The sequence below is a fragment of the Etheostoma cragini genome, chromosome 10 (genome assembly GCF_013103735.1).
Source record: "Etheostoma cragini isolate CJK2018 chromosome 10, CSU_Ecrag_1.0, whole genome shotgun sequence".
Taxonomy (NCBI): Eukaryota; Metazoa; Chordata; class Actinopteri; order Perciformes; family Percidae; genus Etheostoma; species Etheostoma cragini.
Window position 1 is genome coordinate 17,849,201 of NC_048416.1, and position 24,047 is coordinate 17,873,247.

Below are 24,047 nucleotides of genomic sequence, written 5' to 3' on the forward strand. Positions count from 1 at the left end.
TAGTGTGACGGTGAATTTTCACCCTCATTATGGAAGTACGTACGCACACAGACAACACAAACAGGTATATTGTGACACACTATAAAACACCTTTATATACATTAGAAAAAAACATAGCATTCACTGGAATGGTACAAAATGTCAATCATGTCACCTGTAAAGTTGGATAGACTAGATGACTTTAAAACATGAGCGAAGGGGTTGGGCTTGCAAACAAATACAAAAATATTTCTGATTAAAATGGAGAGACACTGATGTACCGAGAATGGGAGCGGCAGTTTTCTTTCATCATCTTTCCACCTGTCCCTCAGAACACTGACGTGACACAAAATGCTAAAAGAGAACTCTTGCCCCTTATTTATACAAATCCAGGACAGTGAGGTTACTCAGAGGAAGGACGGAGAGGAAAGGATGCTAGGATCTTATTTTAGCAGGTGGACCAGCAGGACTGGGTGGTTGAGTTTTTTTTGTTGACCTAAAGAGTCATTCTGGATTAAACCACTTCCGGTGGCTTCTTGGTGTCACTGTCGCCCCCTTTAGCTGGGAGGATAGTAGCCTTGGTTGTAGTTCCATGTGTTCTGGTAGCCGTAGCCGGCGTACTGCGGTTGCTGAAAAAGAATAAACCGGTTGTAACATACACGGAACATCTCAAGCTATAGCCTACGACGATATTCGGTTTATATCTAAATAAACCATTTATAGACACATGATATTTTATGGTTTTCCTGCATCTCAGTTAAGCCCTCTGTGCAAATAAACTTTTAAAGCAGTCAAGCCAAATTTGTAAATTTACAGAAATTGTTTTTTATACAACAAGCATTTGCTATTATTATTTTTTTTTACAATCCTACCTGATACCAGCTGCTGTATGCCCCATAGCCAGTCTGGGAGTTTGCGTCGGCGCCCATCACAGGGGGAGGGGGTGTGGTGATGGGGACATGTGGCATGGTAGCTGGGACTGATGCAGACACGGCAACAGCAGAGCCGTCCTCACTTTTGCTCATCTTCTCTGGGTCCTCATCCCTAAAAACAAATCATCTCTGCTCAGGTTATTCACGCAGCAACAACAAAAAATATACACAATTTGGTCCCGAACCAGAGCTTCCCACTGCTAGAATTTGTTTTTGAACTTGATCAAATTACCCGTTCTCTGCTTCTCTCTTCGTTCCACCCAGCTCCTTCAGCAGTTTCTGGTGCTCCTCATAGACAGACAGCACACTGCAAAGGACACAGGGACAATAAGGAACTACGTTCAGGTCAAAGAAGACCAAAGGGTTTTGTGGTAGCAACAGGGTTTACAGAAGACTTGGGTTGAACTTTGACCTCTGGATAGAGTTGCTGTAGTCCTCTGCGAACTGAAGCCCTCTCTGTGAGAAGAGGATCTTGGTGTGTGGGGCGAGGGGAGCTGCCAGGGCTCGCGTCACACACTCCTGCACCGCCTCAGCTGAGGCCCAGGGGTCCCCCGAAACCTCCAGCTCCAACAGATTCAAGTGCAGCTTATCGTTATCCTGAGGGAGGGCACATAGGAGAGGAGGATGGAGGCGATTAAAAAAACAGTTACTTAAGTACAACGTTTTTGCTTTTTATTTCTTAAAAAAAAAAGGTAAAAACATTAAGGTACTCATTTGCTGGTACCACACAAAGTACTTGTCAAAATCATATAAAAATGGCATTTTTTACATTATCCCAGTTAACACATATTCATTTATCAGACAGCTTTGTGTATACGCTTAAGCTGCCTCAACATGGAAATTCTTAAAAGGTCCCATGGCATGAAAATTTCCCTTTATGAGGTGTTTTAACATTAATATGAGTTCCCCCAGCCTGCCTATGGCCCTGGGTATCCTGCTTTGCCTTTGAGAAAATTAAAGATCAGGTGGGCCGATCTGGAATCTCCTCCTCAAAAGCTGCAGACTCAGAGATAGCACATACTAAGGAAAGCTAATTGTGGGACTAGCTCTAGTGGCTGTAATTCCGCACCGAGGCTGAATTTTGGGAAAGAGACTTCGAGTACAGTATTAGGGGACCAGTAAGGTCTATATTAAAGCATCCCAAGAGCACCATGTCATGGGACCTTTAAAAATTAAATAAATAGGGGGACTGGTTGACTTGTAAACTGTGTCATTGAAACAGGAGCAGGAATTCTTACAGCAGAACTACATTGATATTCCTCAATCTTTTCCGGATAAAAAGGAAGACTGGTCAAAAGCTTGTCATGTCAACATGGCATCATAACACGTAAATATACATGCCAACTTTCTTAGCCAAGTGGCGTGTTATCTGTACGCATTTTGAGCTATTCACGCGTATGTCTCCGCTGTGTACAGCGGGCATACACATACATGCCACTCGCCGTATTAGTGCAAGAAAAACATGTTATCGCGAGAAGAAAGCTATGGTTGAGTTTGGTAAAAGTAGAAAGCAACAGTTTAGCTTTAGGAAAACACGTGGGACACAATCCCCGGTCTCCTGGGTGAAAGTCCTGTGTTTTACCACCACCCTGACCAAAGTCCCTGTGAGGGTGTTCGTCCTTTCCTACTACTCGCTACGGCAAATTCACATGCAATCGCAAGGTAATGTAACTCAATGGAGGCCAAATGCTGTTGATATACACGCTAAAAAGCGACTATGCGTCTTGATAACATACCAATAACGGCATATGCATTGGCGTGTCATACATACGCCATTTCATAAAATCAGTCTGGTCACGGTGTTAATGGCTGAACTATTTGTGGGTGTTTGTTAAATATCTTACCGGGCTAATCTCTAGCGCCTCCTGTAAAACTCTGCGGGCTCTGCTGGGGTTCCTGCCCAGTTTCAGCAGGAGGCGAGCCAGCTTAATAGAATAAAAAGCATGTAACGTGGGCTTTTCTTTGGATTCGGCCACTGCTTCCTGCAGCAAGGCCTCTGATTGGTCCAGCTGGCCCGCTCGCCTCTCTAAAGCTGCCCTGCGAAGACGGACTACGGCTAACCCAGGTAGAGTTTTCTCCAGGGCCTCCAGCACTCGCCGAGCCTCGGTTAAGTCACCTGATGGGGAAGATGAGGGGCTTTTCATGAGTGTATATAATACAGTAAGCAATGACAGTTAAAAAAGAAAGCTTGCAATAGAAAACACAAGGGTAGAATAAGCAATTTACAGTTGAGGTATATGTCTGTTATGATGACTGAAGCCTGTGCAGCAGAACGGGATCATATTCAACAAGTTTTTCCCTACCCTGTTATGTATTAACTTTACATTAGTCCTTTTTACATCTTTTGGTGAAACTAAAAACAATTATGGAAGTGTCTTACTACAGCCCTTTTACTTTAAAAATGGATAGTTTGGATTTTTTGAAGTGGGGTTGTATGAGGTACTTAACCATAGTCAGTCTTACTCACTGAACAAAGTCAACGAACACTGTTTGGCTCATCTACCTCATGTATGTTTCTTACAATCTTACAATTACAATATTGTTTATTATATATTAGCTATTAATATATTACAATTGCAAAGACCTACCTTGCACTATATTTACAATTAAATCTTAGAACTCAGACCATACTGATATTGCACTATTCCATCCCTCTCTTCAATTATTATAGTTTATTTCTTGTAAATTCTCAAATTCAAATCTAATTCCTTGTTTGTTTACGCAAACCTGGCCAATAAAGCTGACTCTGATTTTACCTACAGTAGATGGCGGCCGGCAAATCCCTGGTACTCCTGCTTGCTTCTCCAAACTCGGGACGATCGACGGCCATCTACTGTAGGTAATACACTGAGTATGGTTAAGGCTATAGTGCACGGTCGGCGCTTCCACATGAAACAAGCCTTACAAGGCTGCGCACCACCCCCACGGCCCCTTCACACAGTTGCTTGTAACCAAGGAGAACATGGAGGATTAAGAAATAAATTAATAAAAATAAGGTAATTATCCTCACTCGAGTTTCTGCGCGGGAAAGTCTTCTGAACACAGCCATACTGTAACTTATAACTTTTATAGCAACTTATTTGGCAACAGCTTGAATATAACGGACGTTCATAATATCAAAAAAGGTACGCACTAAAGCTTTAAGTACCTCACACAACCCTCACTTCAAAAAACTCCAAACTATCCCTTTAACAAGCTTGACTGACATTCACTAAATCTTTCATTGACTGCATTACAGAGGATCTTCAAACGAATAGTCCTGACAGTATACTGGACAACGTAAGACCTACCTAATACACTTAAAATTCATTTATTAGAATAGTAAAAGTAATAGAGCAAAGCTGTTTGTACAGTGTGTTGGTGTGTGTTCACGTTCTTTCGTACCGTGCCTCTCCTCGAATGTGGCCCACTGCATGTGGATGTTGGGTTTGTACACCAGGTGGATCTCACAGGCTCGTTTGAAGACAGCCCGAGCCTCGTCCGCACTCTGCGACTCCAGGTACTGAGCGTACTGAACGACAAATACAAGAACATGTGACACAGAGATCAAATACACAATCACACACACACACACAAGCATCTCGTATTAATCTAGCCTTGAGGCTCACAAGCAATAAAGGTCACACACAAACACACTTTTCTTTCTCACCCTGATCCAGAACTCCTCATACAGAGCGCAGGCAATCAGACAGCGCTCGAAGAGGATGCGAACCCTGCGGTCATCATGGGCAACCGCAGCTTTCTGAGATTGGTCCTGAGGCTGGGCAGCAACCTCCGACCCCTCTAGGGCTTCCTGGTTTGGATCTGGTAGGAGATAACGGCATCAAAACCAAGGATGCTTAATGTTATCACAAATTTCCTGAGACTGTTCGATACAGGTGACAGCTGACAGTACGTTCGTTATGTATTCACCTTGTTGGCCGTCTGGGGAGTCTTCGGTGTCGTTGTGGAGCTGAGCGATCTCCCAGTCCAGGTAGGAGTGCCAGGCCCGCAGCTGGAGGCGGTCTAGTGGCTTGACGTGGAAGTAGGGCCGTTTGATCTAAAGGCCAGAGAAAAAGAAGTCGGCAAGTGATTAACGTGTGTATTGAAAAAGTAATAAATAGAAAATAAAAAAAGAAATGGAATATTTACCAGAAAGAAAATCAAATGTTGTTGTAAAACTGCAAACAGTAAAAAATAATAATGTGGACGATTTAACTAGACAGAATAGCATGAATTAATGCTATTTTTGACCATGAGCACAAAGGCAGACTTTTTTAATCAAGAATTTTAGTTTTGGTTTTCAGAAAGGTCCAAATCTTGAACCTCAATACATTTTTTAAAACCAACCTAAATATAGTACAATATGGTCAGAGTGATTCACCCGTTTACAATTACATTTTGAAATAACTTGGATTTAAATGAAAAAAAGGCTTTTGTAGAAAAATGGCTCAGTAATGTACCAATATGAAAAAGTAGTGTTTTTACTACTGAAACCAAAACTATTGTGTGTAACACACTATTGTGTGTTATTGTGTTAACGAACGTTTTCCAAAAAGAAGCACAAAAACAGTGAATTAATGAGAAGACGAGAAAAAACAAACTAACAGAGTGGAGTAGACGGAGTGAGAGAGAGAGAGAGAGAAAACTCACAGCGTCTTCAAAGTGCCATCTCTTGCGGACTTCTCCCTCGTTGTCCTGGTACACTTTGTCCCTGCGAACCAGCACTTGTTCCCTAATCTTCTGCATCAATTCCTCCTGAACACAGAGAACAAATTAACTAATTAATCAATCCCTATTTTACACATTTGAAACGGATTGCTAGGCAGTCAGATGTTACTCACTGTGTCTGTGCCCTCAGGTGTGGCAGGCTCTTCCTCCCCTGGCGGCCTCTCCTCCTCCTCCTCCTGGGCCTGTTCGGCACGCTCTGCCTTCTGACTCTGACGGCACAACGTCCTCAGCTCCTCGTACTCCTCCGGGGAAAGCACCTCTTTGGGCTCGTGGCTGTTCAGGTGGTCCTTGAACCTGACGGAGGGCAGGAGGGGAAAACGGAGCAGGACGCAAAATGATATTAATGAAAATAGAGGGAATAAGAGAGGTGTTCAGGTAAGAGGAGAACATTAGACATATCCCAGTAGTATGCTGATTTAATGTTAAATGATAAACATGATATTTGCATTCAATACCTAACAAAATTAGAAAATAGTATTTATCATAATAGTAACCCTGGTACTGACAATAGCAAATCAGCATCTTTGTCTTAGATTGGCACACACGCACGCACAGCGTGTGTGTAGTCTTACTTCTCGTAGTGGGTGTTGTAGAGCTGGGTGGGGACTTTAAGGACTCTGTCAAGGACTGCTGATGCGTTCTTCATGTTGCCCTGCTCCTTCTCCCACTCGACATAAAGATCCCAAAGCCGGTCTGAGTGGAAGTCCAGACCTGCTGCTACAACCGCATCCTCGAACACACTGAGGCGTTGAGGTCAAAAAACAGTTAAGATGTCAAAACAGCTTTCACATAAAACGGCTTATTTTCCTTATGTACATTTTCTCTTAAAAATGCATTTTTTCATCTGTGCTGCGCATGCCAAACAGCATAAAGCACACCAATAAAAGATGAGTCTTAAATGAGACTACCTGCGAATCCGCGTGGGCGACTCAGGCAGGTTCATGTCCAGCGTTCCCAGCAGCAGATTGATGTAGTGGATCCACAGATCGACACTTAGAGGGATTGCCTGGAGACCCTGAACACACACCTGACACAGCACAACACAACCAGCTCATAAGAACCAGTGAAAAACACTTTCTTAATACCTTATCCACATTGTTATTTACACACGCACATTATTCACAACGGTGTGTGGGGAAGAAGAAAACAGTATTGTAAACTCTCTCCTGTTTTACCTCCTCGGCTTTGTTGTTGTACCCAGCGCGGCGCTCCAGATCGGTGAATTTCTTCCAGTAGCCGTAGCAAAGCGGGTAGCGAGCGAGGAAGGCCTCTAGCGCTCTGCGTGACGCTGTCATGTGACTCTGAAAAGAGAAAGAGAGAAAAATTAAGTTCTAAATGTCACCTAAGGCTATAAAAAGCCTCCGGGTCAAACGTGTTTTGTGTCCTTATCATAAGTGAGGGACAATATGATGGTTTCCTACATTTCTTTTAATTTTTTTTATTAATCTAAAACCCGGTGGTTCTTCTCTGTCTCTCTGGTCAAAAACAACACACACACCTCTTGCTCACAGTACTGCAGCAGGTCAGTCCAGCTGGTGAAGTCTTGAGGATTGTCGTGGGCGGACTTCCACAGGCGCTCAAAGTCGGCGGGCAGTTCTCCCTCCTCGTCTTCTGAAGCCGGGGGCATTGAGAAGGTAGCAGGGTCGGGGCCTACTACGGGGGCCTCAGGGGCCACGGCGAGATTGCCGTTTTCTTCCGACATCTCTGCCAACTCAGTCTGAGAGGATGCAGGAACCTCAGAAGCCTCCATGTCTAAAGAGGGGGTTGATTAAAGGTAAGTAAATCAGACAATCTCCATTCACATAATAAAGAGAATTACAGGTCAGGTATGCAACTACTGAAGCTACTGGGAACATATTAATTAGCGTAGGAGCCTTGCCCTGAATTTGGCACCTTGGCCATAATCATTACCTCAGAAAGAAGTCCTTTCAATTGACCAGCCACAAACCACTGGGGGAGTTTTCACTACTGACCACCAGGGATTACTGGCCAAACAAATACGCATTTTAACAAGTCCTTAATCTCTATATGAACAATAAATCAATAACTACAGCTATTTTACTCAAGATATGACTAAGAAATTAACAATTAATTTGCTCTGATGTTGCTGTATTCTCACTACATGACGAAACATCTTAAACCTTTCTATGCTTTTTTTCCTACCCATTTCTCTTAATCTGCTTAACTTTCTTGAGGTGTAAGTTTCTTGAGTTTTTTTAATGGAGGTTGATGGCACTTGCTGTAAAAAAAATAAGCAATTAACCTTCAAAGGAAATGAATTTAATGTGATGTAATTCCTGAAACTTCCTCTGCTTCCTGGACAGTTTTGGGAAAAAGGACCAACAGGTGTTCCAATAATACAACAACAATGTGTGAAATGATCACAATCACATGCTTCCATCATTATTATTATTATTATACACCAGACGTAAATCAATCGACAAACTTTAAGCAGATAACTTTGTAAGACAAATAGGGTGCATTGTGACTGATTTTATAAACGACAAGGCAACTTTAAGTGTTTCACATAAAGCACATAAAAACTGAACCGGCTTCTCCTTGTTTAGTTCTGACCGGGGACAGAAAGCAGACCCGTCCCAGACCACCTGAGAGGTAAAAACTAAACTTTTAAAGATTGCATTGACCTTTCAGTCAAACCTCTTATTCAGCTAAACTACTGCCCGCAGCTTGTGATCCACACACCCAAAAAACACCCAAAAATGACTAAATCGGGGGTTTTAAGCTTGGACTCTTCAAACACCCCTAGAGGTTTGTTTCATTCATTAAACCCTCAGAGCACTGAGTTCCCACGGGTGTGCTCTCCACTACAGCGCTGACCCACGCAACTTTGGGTTGTCGTGGACATAATTCAACTACTAATTGATAAGCAGCCACAGAACACTTCGTTAGCCACGGGAAGGTAAGTTAGTGAACAGAAGGACAATGTCCTGTTCCTGGTGTGTGTGTGTGGTTACTTGTAATCACGTTAGCTTAGCCTAGCTTGTCATGCTTCTCACTTAAATATTTCCGATTGGAGCCTTTATCCTAAACATTTTTGCCGATGCAAACCAAGACCACTAATATTTATTAAAAGACAAAACAAAACTGTAGATTGTATATCCAGTAATGTTAATCAATGTTACCCGAAGACTCTTCTAGGTCCCCGTTGCCGCTCATCTCTTCACAGCCTTTCGCCGCCATGATGGAAAACGTCTAATGACGTCATTCACGCGCGACAAGATTAATGTCATCGACTAAAAAAATCAAAAATGAGTAATAAAACCAGACAGTTAAAGAAAATGAGTAAAAACCCTTTAACCGTCTATGAATAAAACTGTGGACCTGTACAGTTAACTCTTCAAAGAAGAATAATGTATGTTTTTTTCTCCTCGTTATAATTTTATTTATACAAACACATTTATTTATTTGCAATCATATTTTAGTTTTCTCTGTTGAGTACATCCCCTAAATTTTGTAGATTAGAATTTTCTTTTCAAAAATGCAAATACTTATTACATTTTTTTGGCCTCATGAATATAGCAATTTATTGTGAATTTATTTTTTCAAATACCTAATATCTAAATAAATAAAGTACTTTCTTGTTCTGAAATTTGGTACCATGGTTTTTACTTCACTTTCTTTCCTTAAACTAAAGTATTACTACCCAAGCAAATGCTTGTCTTTTAAATATTATTTTTAGGGCTTTTCCGTTTATTTGATAGTGACAGTGGATAGACAGGAAAGGGGGAGAGAAAGAGAGGTGATCACACGGAGTAGGTCGAGCATTCAAGCAAAATGTTAATATTGCAATGTTCTTAAATATTTTGTTATATGAATGCATACAGTACAGTCTTGTACTAAGAAAGCTATAAAACCATAATTTGTCATGTCGTCTCCCTTTGCTTGCAAAAAAAAGAAAAACTTCCCTGCGAAACTTTTGAGATTCCTGCAACTATGGGAACTTCACACAGTCAATTTAAAGGTCTTCCCTGTTTTGTTTAAAGATACAAAGATATTCTTATCTCAGAAATTAATTTTCAAATTTAGCAGAACACATCTCCTTAACTGCAGCTCAAGAAAATGGAGGACACTGCTGTTAAAAAAGTGGCTAAACAAACTGATCAATACACTGCTCCTTGAACAACTAAGTGTATAGTTAAAGTGCTCATATGATATATTACATCATTTAAACCGATTACACACACACACACACACATATAAAAATATATATATAAAATAGGTTTACATTTAAATTTTTAAAAATCACCATATTCTTTTTGTTGTACTGCACATTGCTGCAGCTCCTCTTTTCACCCTGTGTGTTGAGATCTCTGTTTTAACTACAGAGTGAGGCACCTCACTTCTGTACCATCTTTGTTGGGAGTCGCACAGCCGCAGTAGCTAGTTCAGCACAGCTAGCCAGTCAGAGGCTGAGCCTGAGGGAGTGCCATGCTAGCAGCTAACATCTACGCAAACTCTACACGAGGCCGGGGCCGACCAGGGTTTGAGGTCACAGTGCCAACCATTGGGTCAACATGCTGAAAAAAAACCCCAATAAATATGATCCAGTTCTTTCACAAAACTGATGTCTCATTAAATTAGAGAAATGCTAATTAAAAAAAAAAATACATAAAATCTTTTACATTTGGTCAACTTTATTTTCACTTGGTCTTTATCTTTTAGTACATTTGACAACTTTACTTGACAGTCCTTTCCTTCACTTCCATTTGCCAACTTAAGCCATAAGCAACATGTACATTAATGATCATAAAAACAATCAAAGGAGAAACAAACTCATAGAACAAAACTCCTAAATGGTCCAAGGATTTGACTAGATGGAAAACAATCTAGAGTCTCCAGAAAATCAAACGAACATTTGCTAGTAAAACCTTTCAAGGATGAGATTTGACTAGTTCAATAAGATCCAAATGAAACACTGGAAACCCTGGACAGTCTTGACACCTAGTAGCTCATGGAAATCTAAACAATTTTAAATTTCTCACACTCTTCTTGAAGTGCATTAAAAATTATCTCGTAAACAGTGCTTGGAAAAGAACTTGATAAAACAAAGAAAGCACATCAACAGGATGATCCGCAAACATCAGTGGTTCAGCTCATACCCACTGCAGAGTTGGTTGACAAGAACAGCTGGAAATCGACCCAACTACTTCCGTAATTTAGAGACAATAATGTATCATTTCCATGCACACAATAATTCATCATTGACAAGCTCAAGGAGGGACTTAACAAGAATTAACAGGTCAGGATTGCTAAGAAAGAGTATTATTTTTTTTATTTTGTGGTAAAAATAAAAGGTGGAGTCAGCCATTCTAATCCAACACACATATTTCCACCCAATCGGCTGGCTATCCGTTATGCGTTCATACACAGCCCTGGTTCCGTAAATGGGAAAACAAACAACCACTATTCCATCCCTTGTTCTGCAGAGGACAAGGGAAAAGCTACAGACGTATAAAAAGAAAGGCTGTGTTAGCGAGAGGGAACATGAATCTGGCACAACGTTCTGAACTGACCGGAGGGGTGTATTTGTTTGGCTGTTGACTTCACCTTTAAGTGTAGAGCCACAAAGCTGAATGGTGGCAAGCCCTACTCAAAATATATGAAACATGGCGAGAATAAAGAAGGTTGAGCTCTGAGCTGACTGAAGTGCTTGGTTTAAAAGAGGGGGGAATGAATTTAAGCATTGAGTCAGAAACAGATAAGAGGGAATCACCAACAGGTAGATCATGTGCTTTGAATGTGAGCCTTCATCTAAAAAAATGGCATACAATCCCCACAGTGATCTTTCTTATGAAGCAGACTGGCTGGACAACAAAGAGTGTTCTTTCTTTAGCCCAAATATGAATTACAATGATAACATTTTCTCATTTGTTACCTATTTGAAAAATGTGACAAACATAATTATCTATCTAGTAGTAACCTCTGTTAAGTATTCCAGTGCGACTGAACACATAAGAGACATGGCAGTGATGTCACATGGCTGACAGGTCTACGTGCGCGTGCGCGTGTGTGTGTGTGTCTCCTTTATTTTCTATGATGGCTATCCTGTTGTCTTGCTGTAGTTAGTCATGAGCATCAACGCCTTGTGCCTTTTCCTTCCTCTCTCCTGTTCAGTCATTTTCTACTCCTGCTCTTCCTCTCCTGTCTGCATGGTTACTGAAGCATAACGTTCCAGTCTGCCCCTGCGTTCATGCCGGGCTTGCGGAGCGTCAGCACAGACATGGAGGCGTCAAAGTCAAACTCTAGTTGGCTCTCCTGACCATCTGCAAAAGAGACAAGAACATTTAAGGAGATACTTTGAGGAGAAAGTCTTATGTCAATCTCACGCAGCCAAAAAAATAATCTTTGTAATCTTGAGGTGCAATGCGACTGGCTGAAAAAAGTTTCGCCTCCAGGAAATTGCATCCAAGTTGAAAGCCTTCATACTCGGTTTCACTGAGTGTAAACTGTTCGGAAGTGTGACCACACCAAAGCATTTAACAGCCATTTTATAACTGACTTTCACACTTAACTTCCCCAAACCTCTGTCTGAAGATGTTCAAGTGCACACAAATTAAGTTGTCCACACAAAATCGTGTTTGAGCTCTATGACAGAGGAAAAACACTTGGTATTAAAACTTGAGTATGTGCGTATTGTAGTAGTTAACAGCTAAAAATAAAAGAGACCTGGTTAACCAAGATGATATTGATAAATATAAAATCATAAATTCCAAATCCAATTTTCAATCAACTATATTTAACTAATTCTTCTTTTGCAATGCTGCCTTAGTTATTACAGAAAGTTACAAACTATTTAACGACCATCTCTTAAGGGAAACTGTGTTCACATTCATTCAATTTCAGGTAAATGGGAAGATTGTAACACTGGACTGTGTTTTAATCATTAAACTCTTACATGAAGACGGTTAGCTGCCTCTTGTGAAATAGATGCATTTCAGCTGATTTTATTGGTCAGCATACAGTCCATAACTTTAAACAAATCAATCAAGAAGAATAGACATGCAGGAGAACGGCTGTATTATGGCCACTCACCAGCAGTCTTCAGGGTCACTGTGCTGGGCTTACTGGCTCCCAGTATGACAACACGTTCAATCCAGGATTGGGTGGTAAACTGGGCATCTGGAGCCAAGTTACTGTGGACAGAGCACAGACATGGATTTAATATTTACAACACAAAAATGATACATTAACCCCTATAATACAAATCATAAAATGGTTTATAATGTTATGTTTGGGACACAATAAAGATCTAAATTTAAATATCTAAGAGCCTATCTGAGGTGGATTTTTGCTTAAATAAAAGCAGGTTTTTTACCAGAGTGAAACTGAGAATATTCATATCACTCACACAGAAGAGAGGATGTTGTTGGCGAAGGACAGCCTCCTGTGGACGAACTCCTTCTTTTCATAGTTGAAGGTGTGGCCATCATCTATGTAGAGCTTACCCTCTGCAGTTCTCTGTCAAAGAAAAAGTATAAAATCAAGTATGACAATGCAACATAATAGCAGTGGGTGACAGTTGCGTGTTGGCAGCTGTCATCGAGAGTATGTGCAATTGAGATACCTGGGGGTTAAGAGCCACATATAGAGTGTAGGGGTCATGCATCATGCATGAGGAGGACCTGCGAACTCGCATCTTCTTGGGAATAATGGAGCCGCCGCGCTGGAACACTGGAATCTGAAAAGAAGACAGAAAGCTCCATTTTACAGAGGAAACAAGGAAGATACTATTGAAGGATGTGCAGGGCCTCGAAATGTAGAAATTGGGCATCTTACAGAGCTCATGGTGACAGGGATGTAAAGGTTCTGGGCCCCGTTGTGCTTCTGGAAGGTTTTAACGTCAAACCAAACCTGAGGAACAAGGACATCTGAATCACCTTTTCTTGAGAGAAACACTCAAGACACCAGAATCATGCAGTAACTGCAAGATGTGTTAAAGCCTTTGTGCTTCTTCCTCTTACCTCGTCTTTGCCAGGCAGGTAGGCGGTGACTCCCCTGGCTCCCTCCTCAGTAACTGGGTGCACCAACAGGTCTCTTCCTGCAGACGAGTTAAGTAACATCAGTGGATCTGATAATTGTTTTGAACAATGTCTGCCTTACTGTTATAATTGATTTTATGATTTCATTCTACTTTGCCCTTTTATACCTCGGCTGTTTTCAGCACAAGTGCTCCACATTCAACACAACAACAACAACAAAAGTAACCACAGTACAGATCTGGAATGAGCTGCAGAGATTCTGCACTTAAATCGATCAATAATTGGAGACAACTTTGAACATCAGACACCGATTTAAAAAAAGAGAAATCTAAAATAATCAAGAGATCTTTTGGTGGATGTTTTAACTGAAAAAAAAAAACAGTTTTGGTGTTCTGTTTCTCACCGATCAAGAACTCGTCATCCACAGTGAAAGTAGCAGGATCCTGAGGATACTCCACCCAAAGTGGTCTGAAATAGAGATGAGTAAAGTGATTACAAGATTTTCATCTGCATCAAAGCATATTATTGAAATCTGCAGTGAATTCAAAACAACAACACAATGTATTGTTGTGCATTGATATTGTACGCATAATTGTAATTCAGATTAGGGGACACATTTTTGTTTGGAAAAGCCAGAGTGAGATAATCTCTAGCAGAACAAGCAGGTACTAATATAACCTGATTGGAGGTTATTTTGTAACTCCCCACTAATGGTAAGATGACATGAAAGAGACGCCAACACAAACAATGTATCCTGCCCTGTCCTGTCCTCACCTCATAATGGGCTGTCCAGTGCGGTGTGCTTGATAGAATTGTTGGTACCAGTAGGGCAGGAGGGCGTAGCGCTGGCGCACCGCTTCACGGATCAGCGCCGTGTTTTCCGGACCAAACAGCCAGGGCTCGCGGCGGGGGGTGTCCAGGTGGGCGTGGGCCCTGAAGAACGGCTGATACGCCCCCGTCTGGTACCAACGCACCAGCAGCTCAGTGCTTGGAGACTTGAAGAAACCACCTACGTCAGCTATGAGAGAGAAGGGGTCAGAGTTACTGTCGGATCTGGGCTGTTCATTATATAATTAAAGTGTCTTGGAGAAACCAAACAGCCGCTCGACAGATATATTTTTGGAGCTTGTGGCTGCAACTCGAGCCAAATTTGTGTTTTCCTTATACTGAATCATCTTTATTTAACACAGGTGCAATAACATAAAACACCTGATCTGATCATGAATACAAGCTTAATACATACAGCCAGCAGAAATGCTATACATAACTTCAGTTACCCAGGAAACCTGTGCTCTCACCATAGTAACGCCTCAAAATTTATTTCAGAAACTACTTCTAATTAAAGTCTCTCCTTTTTTTAGTCTCACATCCTGCATAACTGTTGTAGCCGAATAAAACACTTCAGTATAGTTAAATGTAAAAACTTCAGTGTAGCAATGCAAAAATACTTTTGAATATGTTGGAAGCCAGCCCAGGTATTATAATTTTTACACGGACCACTGGGACAAACTACGAGTGTAAGAGCAGACTGTGAAGCTGGATAAAACTCACCACCACAGAAAGAGATTCCAACCAGGCCCATACTCAGACACATGGGGATAGAGATCTTCAGATGCTCCCACTCAGCAGCATTATCTCCTGTCCACACAGCACCTACAGAAACACACACACACACACACACTTTAACACTCGAGGTCCTCTGCATAAATAGCCTGACACAAAATGGTTCTCTATAAGACAGCACTTCATTTATAATTTAGCAAAACAGCTGTGCAGCAGATACAATACAAAATAGAAAGGAGTGCAGATATAAATGTCTAAAATAACTATAAATAAGGTGCAAATCCAAAATTATTTACAATATATGCAATGCCAAACAACAGGTTAACAATATGGATCATAAACACCCGCTGGTAGAATGAAAAGTAAAAGCAGTAAAAGGGCTCACCGTAGCGCTGCGACCCGGCAAAGAAGGCTCTGGTCAAAACAAAAGGTCGCTCAATTCCTCCCGACCTCTGGATCTGACCCTCCGCTGTGGCCATTTGCTGCAGGTTTTACACAGAATATTCAGGGATCTTTTTATTTACCCCAAAACATCTAATTTTTAGAGCAAATTTTGATCTTTTTCAAACTGATTTCTGAACTATGACATATCGCTAAAATTATTTTAAAAAATCATTGTGTTCTTATTCTACCTGCCTGGACACACGCTGGAATCTAAGTCATTACGTTAAGTCATTTTCTGCAATAAATCAACTGCAGTTGCCAACTATTTAGTACAGTAGTTAACATTAATGCATGAACGCTTAACCAGACTGAAAAACATAAACAGGATGAAATGTTTAACAGAAAGGTTCAGTCTTTCAGAAAAAGCTGAAGACGAATTGTGTGCACTCACCACATAGAAGCCATATAAGTTGTGCAGGTCACGGTGCTCCCAGGCTCCGTGCATTGCGTCCTTGTGCATTGTCACCTCTGGCCCGTTGAACACTGACGGCTCATTCATGTCGTTCCATGTATACAGATTCTCCATGGAACCCTTGAGCGTGAACAGAGATTGTGCATGTAAGTTTTGAGGACAGACGAACCATATTATGGGATAAGTGAGAGCCGCTAAACCTGAGCGCCAAAATTAAAAATCCTTTCAGATGCCTAAAATATTCAGTCAGTGATCAACAGTAAAACAAAATTAGGTTGTTATTGGCAGCTCCCATGTGAGAATATGCTATTGGGTTTTGCAGAAGAATTTCCCAGGTAAATAAAAGGTCTACAAAAAAACTGTTGTCATGTCCTTCCTTGTAGAAAGCAAGCACACAGCCAACACGCTAAATCTTTAGTATTTCCCTTACACACTTAGTTGCAGATTAGTGACGGTTTGTCTTTAGCTGAGCGACAGAAGGATGACTTCAGACTCACCTCATACTGATCGTAGGCAAACATGCTGGCCCACCATTCTCTCATGTCTGCACGGGTGAAGTCTGGATAGCCGGCACTACCTTAAGGACATCATCCAAAGTACAAAAAAGGAATGTAAGAAATGTCCATTGCAATAATATCTGCACACTGAGAAACATGGCACTATAAAATGTCAATGTTTCCCAGTTAAGATTCAGTTCATGAAGAATATTTACAAATGCAGTTTCTGTTGATTGATGCAGAGTTGTTAACCCTTTTACCTGGCCAGCACCAACCCTCGTAGTCTCCACCATCTTTATTCTTGACATAGTATCCCCGAGAGCGGATTTCATTGTGGATCTTGTAATTAGTGTCTACTTTGATATGAGGGTCCACAATGGCCACCATCTACATTTTAAAAAAAATACAACAACACACAATTAAAAAGGAGACTGACCACAAAGTCTTAAAAATGTATGTGTCTAAGTCCTGTCCTGACAGTGCCTGCAGATAATTAATTTTAGATGGAAAGTAGAATAGATCCTGGAGAACTCCTTGCAGAAATTGCGGATCCTGACATTGTCTGCTGGTACAGTGATGTTGGATTATTTGTCGTATGTACCTTGCGTTTCTTGTCCACAAGACCTTGCAGCATTTCCTTAGGTGTTGCAAACTTGTGTGGATCCCAGGTGAAGTAGCGCTTGCCATCCGTGTGCTCGATATCAAGCCAGATATAATCATAAGGGATGTCGTGCTCGTCAAAGCCAGCATCCACTGAAGACACGTCTTCCTGGTCATTGTAGTTCCAGCGGCACTGGTGGTAGCCCACAGCAGCTAGGGGAGGGAAGGACTGAGTGCCTGATGAACAACAGGAGGAGGAAGTTAGGAGATGCGAGGAGGGGAACTGAGACTGAGGAGGTTAGTCAGATAATTTATTTGGCAACACAGGCACCAGTACTCGGGTTGTAAAACGCCTTTAACCTTTATCTTGGGTTAGTGGATCCCAGGTGAAATAACGGGATTCTCCAGAGACTAAAAATTGAGCCAAAGCCTTTGTGTTAAATGTCTGAACCAATAAAATTCAATTTTGTTCATGATTAATTACAAACTGGATTTAAGTAAAACAGCAAGGTTTAAAATCAATAAATTAATTGTGTCTCTTTATCAAAAGTTTCAAAGTTCTTTAATCTGTGCATTAAGTAGTTTTATCTAACTGAAAAGTGCAGACTTATTTCTGATAAAAAAAGTTTCTTTAATTTTAGTTTTTATAATTGAGTATCCCTTTCTCCAGCATAAACTACAGGACGCACTCTTTAGTCATGGGGAAAACATGGGAAATAAGGCAGAAAGAGTTTATGCGAGTCATCCATCTACCTACTTTACCTGTGAGGGAGGCATACTGAGAAAAGACATCATTGGGTGTTGGCCCAAGCATGATGAAGACATCAATGATGCCACTTTCAGAGATCCAACGGACGTCTGTCTGTGGAGTCTCACTGGAGCCTTGAACATAATCTAGCATTTTTCCAAACACAGTCTGGAAAGAGACAAAAGTGAGTAAGAGAAGCACTGGGCTTTGTTGCAGCAGACATTAATTACTGGCTATTTTGGACCAAAACAGGCCCAGGACCTAAGGAAAAATAAAAAAGGGACATACCTTCCCAGCTGTGTTGGAGCTAATATCCACCCAGGTCTCAGCAGCATTGAGCCAGAAGATGCCTGTGGTCCTCTGGGTGTTGTGGGCCAACATGACTGGTACAACGCCATAAAGGGCCATAGGGTTATACAGCTCGTACTGGAAAACATCCAGGTTATAAAGCCGATATGGATCTCCATTACTGAAAGAGACAAACACACACACACACACACACACACACACACTTAATCCAATGCAGTGAAGACTACAGTGACCACTGTGCATGTGCCAGTCAATGTCAAGGAAAATTCAAACTGCATCGTAACTTTGTGTTTGAAATATGACGTGACACTCACTCTGTTGTTTTGAGTCTGAGGGTATCTGCGTGTTCTGGGATGCCGTAGACATGCTCCACACCCGGCAACGAAAAGTCTAAACTAACAGCAGATGGACCTGTGAGGTGAGAGCACCCAATTATCAGTTAGTGGAGAGTCAATACACCAGACTTATTTTAGATACAACATTAAATGCCCTCAATAACACATGCATGAAGATATTATGGCAATAATAATAATCATGCTAAATTAAAATAATAAAATAAAAGGAGAACTTACCATTTGGTTTACTGTCTGAGTGTGATTTAAACGTTTCCTCCCACATCCCATCTTCTACTTTCTCTTCCTCTTCTTTTGTGGTCTGGCCGGCAGAGGGAGAACAATAACGTTATTTATAAGAGAAGATAGAGAAGCGTAGAAAGGGTGTGTTTAAAATAAAGAGAGGGAGCGGAAAATGCGGTGCATTTTAGTGTGTAGTACCTCGGACTGGTTTGCCGGATCATCCTCCTCTTTCTTCTCGGCCTCTGGCTCTACCTGACTGCTCCATGGCACAATGAGTGGAGATAGGGGAAATAGGGAAAAGAAAAATGTGTCACCTTGGCAAAGTCATGCTATCTATACAAGTGGCACTATATAAGATCATATTTAAAATATAACAAAAAAGGAAAAAGGACATACAGACTGGGGAGTTTGGTGATTGCCCTTTGACTTCACAATGACAACTAAAAATACCCAGTCTTGATTGACTTAACTTTGATGGCAAAGGACACTGAGCAACTCCCTACCTTGTGGCTATTTCAAGCTAAGCATTATGGGACAAGACCTCAAGAGCCTGCTTTATGGATCATCCGCAAGGCTCCTTACAGAACCAGCTGGTACCACGTTGATTCCCCGTTTACCATGGTGTGATAAGGGCCATGGCAATAACCTAAAGACCCCATCAAACAAGGCTTTGAGCTGCTAAAAATTGTCAGTCACACATCTGTTGATGTGCATGATCTGCAGTACAAGCAAGAGGCAGTAGTGCCAAAATGTGTCTTAAAAGCATTTTTATGCCATATTCGCATTGCAGTGAAAAAAAAGGCTCTCTGAGAACCTGGCGCCTACCCACAATGCAACTCAACAGCCAGCAGATCAGTTGGTAATTCTGATGAGTTATGCTAGTAGCAGCTTATCCAGTATTGTGCTGCTAGTCTTAAGCAGTGACGAGGAGTGCGCTACAGAAGTCTGCTAAACTCACTTCTTTCTAAATCCACACCCTGAGATTTCATTTTCAGCTGATGCTGTCTCAAGTGACATCATGTGAGAACAGTTAAGACTTCACACAGCTCCCTCTGGAGCCACAAAAAGATTGTTTGTTGGTTTCTTTTAAATATGCAGTAGTTCCCCCCCAAGACCTGTAAACAGATTTTGATGTGTAAAAAAAAAAAATTAATAAGTAAATAAATCGGAGGCCCTATTCATCGTTAGTTTCCAAATATACTAGGCAAATGGACTTTCTGAAAGACCATCAGGTTACAACGTGAACGTTAATCATAGTTAGATCAGCACAGAGACTCAAACAGCATTTTTTGTAACAAAACTGGTTTTATCTTCAGGCTGATATCTTACCCTGCAAACATTTTCTGTTTTTTTCTTTCTTAATCTTCATCTTAAATGCAACCACACTTCATACATCGTTGCTGGACCTCACAATACACTATAAACACAACAACGATGAAGGCGCCTACGAAAGCTGGTTTTTTTTTCCAATAATGAGAGTATGGCTTAAGAGCTCAAAAGAAGCACTGTGCCAGAGAACAAAATGCATTAAATGTCTCAAGTAAGAGAACTTGAAACCCCTTAAACTGAAATGTAAACTTCAGAGTATAACCACAAAGAGAGATTTTGCTGTTGGGTTTGGGAACTGGGCTGCAGTATAAGAAAATAAGGCACTAACTATCTGTTGTAACTCAGACTACATGTGTGTGCGTGTAGGTGCCTTCTAAACTGGTCCACACCTGCTGCCATCAGCATTATAGCTCATCTATCACAGTTAGCTATCACCATGAGCTAAGCAAGCGTGAAAACTACTTTCAGTCAACATTGCACAGCCAGCCATGCAGTTGCAATGTTAGATCTGCTGGAGTGACACTCTACACAATTGATTTAGTTTATTGGACACTGATCTGACAAGACAGTAAAATCACTGGTTGGCACATCAGACCCTACATAATTTACGTGAATTTGCTTTTTAATGATTAGGATGATTTTTCTTTGTTTCATGAAATGAGAAGAACAATACACAACTGGCAATTTTTATTATTAGATTAAATGATCCTTCAAAAGATATGGAGAATGATAACAGAGGGCTGACCCCTTAATTAAGGATCAAATTAAAACACTGACATGCACACACTCAGCCACACCGCTCTCAGTCACATTTATTGGAGGGTTAACACACTGTACTTGCAGTTATGGGAGTCCCTACGATTTTTGTCACTATTGGCAGCATTAGCACAAGGAACAGAATACACACTTACAAATCTTAAGGGTCTTTACCTAGAGAATACCCTCTTGATATTATCCCACACGCTAGCCACTGTGCTAGTTACTTTATAGGAGAAACTAGGATGATAGGGAGAAGAGGACAGAACAACGAGTCAGAGACAATACTCAAAAACAAACCATTTCATGGGAACAAAAATCGAAATCATCCACTGAGTGACGACGTGGATGAAAAGAGGGCTGGCATTTGTAAATGTGTGTGCATTTGTGGGTTTCTCACGTGTCCTTGCGCATCCTCAGGTGCTCAAAGGCCAGCAGGCCACGCGAGTTCAGCGACATCAACACATCTCGCCCTTCCATGATGTCCAATCGGAAGGGCCGGACGCTGACGATGACCCTCTGAGACTCCACCCCCAGGGACAGCACGACCCCATTCTCGTCCTGAGACAAAAGAGACAGGCTAAGGGGGGGGGGGAGAGAGAGAGAGAGAGAGAGAGAGAGAGAGAGAGTTCAGTTAAAGAGGATTTGGTTTAGAAAAAGGAAAAGGAAAGAGGAAAAGTCTAGTTAATTTTATTAATATAACCCAATTTTTTAAATTTGCCTGAGGGGGGTTTACAGTCAGTACAGCTTTATATAACAAAAAAAATAAACACTTTACCTTTCAATTACTATCTAAAATGGATAGAATTCATTACATTACATACTACGGGACAGCATTCACCATTCACACACACATTCATACACTGGTGGCTGAGGCCACCACTTGCTTATCAGAAGCACATAAACACACTGATCAGGAGCAATTGGGGGTTCAGTGTCTTGCCAAAGGACACTTCGACAGGGATTGAACCACCGGCCCTCCAACTGATAGATGGCCGCTCTACCAGAGCCACAACAGCCTAACTATCTACTCACGGTCGATCTAAATGCTGTAGGTTTGTCTAATTTGCTTTCCTGTCCTAGTGAAGAAGAAAAACTAAACTACAAGGTTGAAAATTTGAATGAGATTCTGAATGAGAGATGAAGCCAGAAGGCGATTATCTCAAATGGGCTCTTTTGTTTCTCTGAAAGAATTTTGAGTTCTGTGTCAATGGGTACAATGCCTCAACCTACAGTATAACACACTAAATTATTAAAGTTGACAATGGCAGGACCAAAACTCACATCGTCACATCAAAAGCACCACCCACCCCACACCGTCAGTAACACCCTTGGGAGACTTACGGCTCAGTAGGCGGCTCCCTGATGAGGACGTCTGGGACCTCATAGCGAGGCTTTAGCGGCTTGAGCTCGTTAATCTTCACCCTTGTCATGTTTCCCTGGAGACGGTAGAGCTCAAGCAGCAGACGCACCTAAGAGACAAACACAAAAAGAGGGGTGAGAAGGGAACACTACAGCAGAGGTCGGCAAACTTGTTTAGTTGGCATTACACTTAGGTAGCTTTTTGTAGGCATTTGGTATTGCTGCCACAAAATGTGAAACTAGTAAATTTTTCTTTCATTATAGCCTGAAAATTTCCCCATCTGAGAACGGGTTACGGCCATATTTATCATTTTAGTTAAGTGCTGGAAAATTCAACTGAGGCTCTTGTGAATTAAAGTTAGTGTCTTTTCCTCTGGCAGCCATAATAGCCCTCATTGTAAACTGGATCTGAACTCGCAATTTACTTTATTGTTATCATTGATGAGCTGCAGCGTGAGTCTGGTGTTGGTCAGCTCCATGGTCTCCAGCAGGGCTCGATAGGGAGACTCAGCAGGCTTCAACGCTCGCTGTCGCCTGTTTAAAACGGAATAATAAGATGAATCTGTGCTTTTTTTTTTTAAAGCAACTTTAAGTAAGTAAATGTATTATTATTTTTCTCTCTTGCACTCACTTGCAGAAGGCACTCTGGTCACAGGTCTTGAAGTTGCCCTTGTCCACAGCCCAAGTACCACCGAGGCACACGGCCAGCCAGAGCACCAAGACAGGCGCCATCCTTCAAAGAAATCAAGAAGACAACCTAAACTGTAGATGATACCTCTCCAATTCATTGGCATGCATGTGGTGTAACAATGCCTAAGTAATTAGCTACCCATGAGGACCATTATCAGATCACAGTACATACACCGAAATTGAGTTTATACAGAACACACACCCGGACTTTGACCTCTCAGTGCTGGTAAAATGTGTCCTCTAGTGGAAAGGCAGTTTACCCATTTAATCATACTGCTACACACTACTTGCACACATTAACATTATTAACAGTATCCAAAATGCCGTGTTTTATGTTAGACCCTGGGCCTGCAGCCCTCTCAAACTCCTGTCAAAGCCGGGTGATGTGATGCTTGAAATGATTAGCTAACGTATCCGCTCAAATGGGCTAATGTTAGCTAGCATTCAATCGGATGTATGGAAAAGAACTAGCTACATAAGAAAGCAGGCACAAAGTACTAACTTGACACCAGTTTTGTATCGGTCTTTTACAGACTGACTATCGCCTGGTTGCCAGACAGCAGTGTTGTCGTTAAATACCACTTTGGATCAGGATATCATGCTAACCTTGCTAACGGCTAACAGCCGGTCAATCCGCTTATTCAATTGAGTGGATCAAGACCTTTTCCCGTATGAATTCCCCTGGAGGCCGCTAAACCCTGAAACAATGGTAGTTGTTTGCTCACGCGTCTACAAAGTGTTTACCCACAGCGATAATTTCTGGCCTCCGATGCGCTGATAACATAGCTGTATCGAACAAATGAAAAATTCACGATAAAACGGCGGACCTGCTTTGTCTTACCTATCAGTGATGGTGGCCATCTTGATTCTGATTCTGCTGGACTCCGCCCCACACCAGTCGGTAACAAAGAGGGTTAAAAAGTACGATTCTCAATAATTTAAATATTCATGCTTTTTCTTCTTTAAATTAATACAAAATAATGAAAATTAAATGTATGGATTACAATATTTACAATATAGAGTTCTTTTTTTCTGGTTGACGATAAAATGAGGATGTGTCGTTACGTCAACTTTGTTTGCATATTCATCCTCTCAGGCACGGACACGTCATCTCCAGGCTGCAGTCGTGGATTTGTCCCAC

General features: G+C 41.4%; 2 protein-coding genes across 5 annotated transcripts; both read right to left on the reverse strand.

Annotated features, from left to right (window-relative positions):
• Nucleotides 1-68: 68 nt before the first annotated feature.
• si:ch211-114c17.1 (pre-mRNA-processing factor 39) lies at nt 69-8,857 on the reverse strand. Its single transcript, XM_034884057.1, is given in 17 exon segments — nt 69-608; nt 852-1,023; nt 1,144-1,218; nt 1,324-1,508; nt 2,756-3,027; nt 4,296-4,422; nt 4,561-4,715; nt 4,824-4,950; nt 5,544-5,648; nt 5,735-5,915; nt 6,194-6,361; nt 6,530-6,648; nt 6,797-6,922; nt 7,120-7,373; nt 7,785-7,839; nt 7,841-7,860; nt 8,765-8,857. Coding segments are annotated over 17 exon segments (2,271 nt in total). The 5' UTR covers nt 8,823-8,857; the 3' UTR covers nt 69-536.
• A 1,401-nt stretch (nt 8,858-10,258) lies between these two features.
• On the reverse strand, nt 10,259-24,007 carry ganab (glucosidase, alpha; neutral AB). 4 transcript variants are annotated; one of them, XM_034884051.1, is made up of 25 exons: nt 23,748-24,007; nt 22,848-22,949; nt 22,642-22,750; nt 22,199-22,326; nt 21,255-21,434; nt 21,029-21,094; nt 18,968-19,025; nt 18,767-18,848; nt 18,509-18,605; nt 18,174-18,354; nt 17,900-18,053; nt 17,139-17,374; nt 16,798-16,924; nt 16,538-16,617; nt 16,020-16,160; nt 15,570-15,666; nt 15,173-15,274; nt 14,396-14,639; nt 14,025-14,089; nt 13,604-13,680; nt 13,419-13,493; nt 13,207-13,320; nt 12,991-13,100; nt 12,675-12,775; nt 10,259-11,905 (listed from the first exon to the last, which is right to left on the reverse strand). In XM_034884051.1, the coding sequence occupies exons 1-25, from the start codon at nt 23,765-23,767 to the stop codon at nt 11,796-11,798; spliced, it is 2,856 nt and encodes a 951-aa protein (XP_034739942.1). In that variant the 5' UTR covers nt 23,768-24,007; the 3' UTR covers nt 10,259-11,795. The 4 variants fall into 4 exon arrangements, with proteins under 4 accessions (XP_034739942.1, XP_034739943.1, XP_034739940.1 ...); XM_034884052.1 differs by having other exon boundaries at nt 23,655-23,754; XM_034884049.1 differs by lacking the exon at nt 23,748-24,007 and adding an exon at nt 23,632-23,721.
• Between the last annotated feature and the right edge of the window lie 40 nt (nt 24,008-24,047).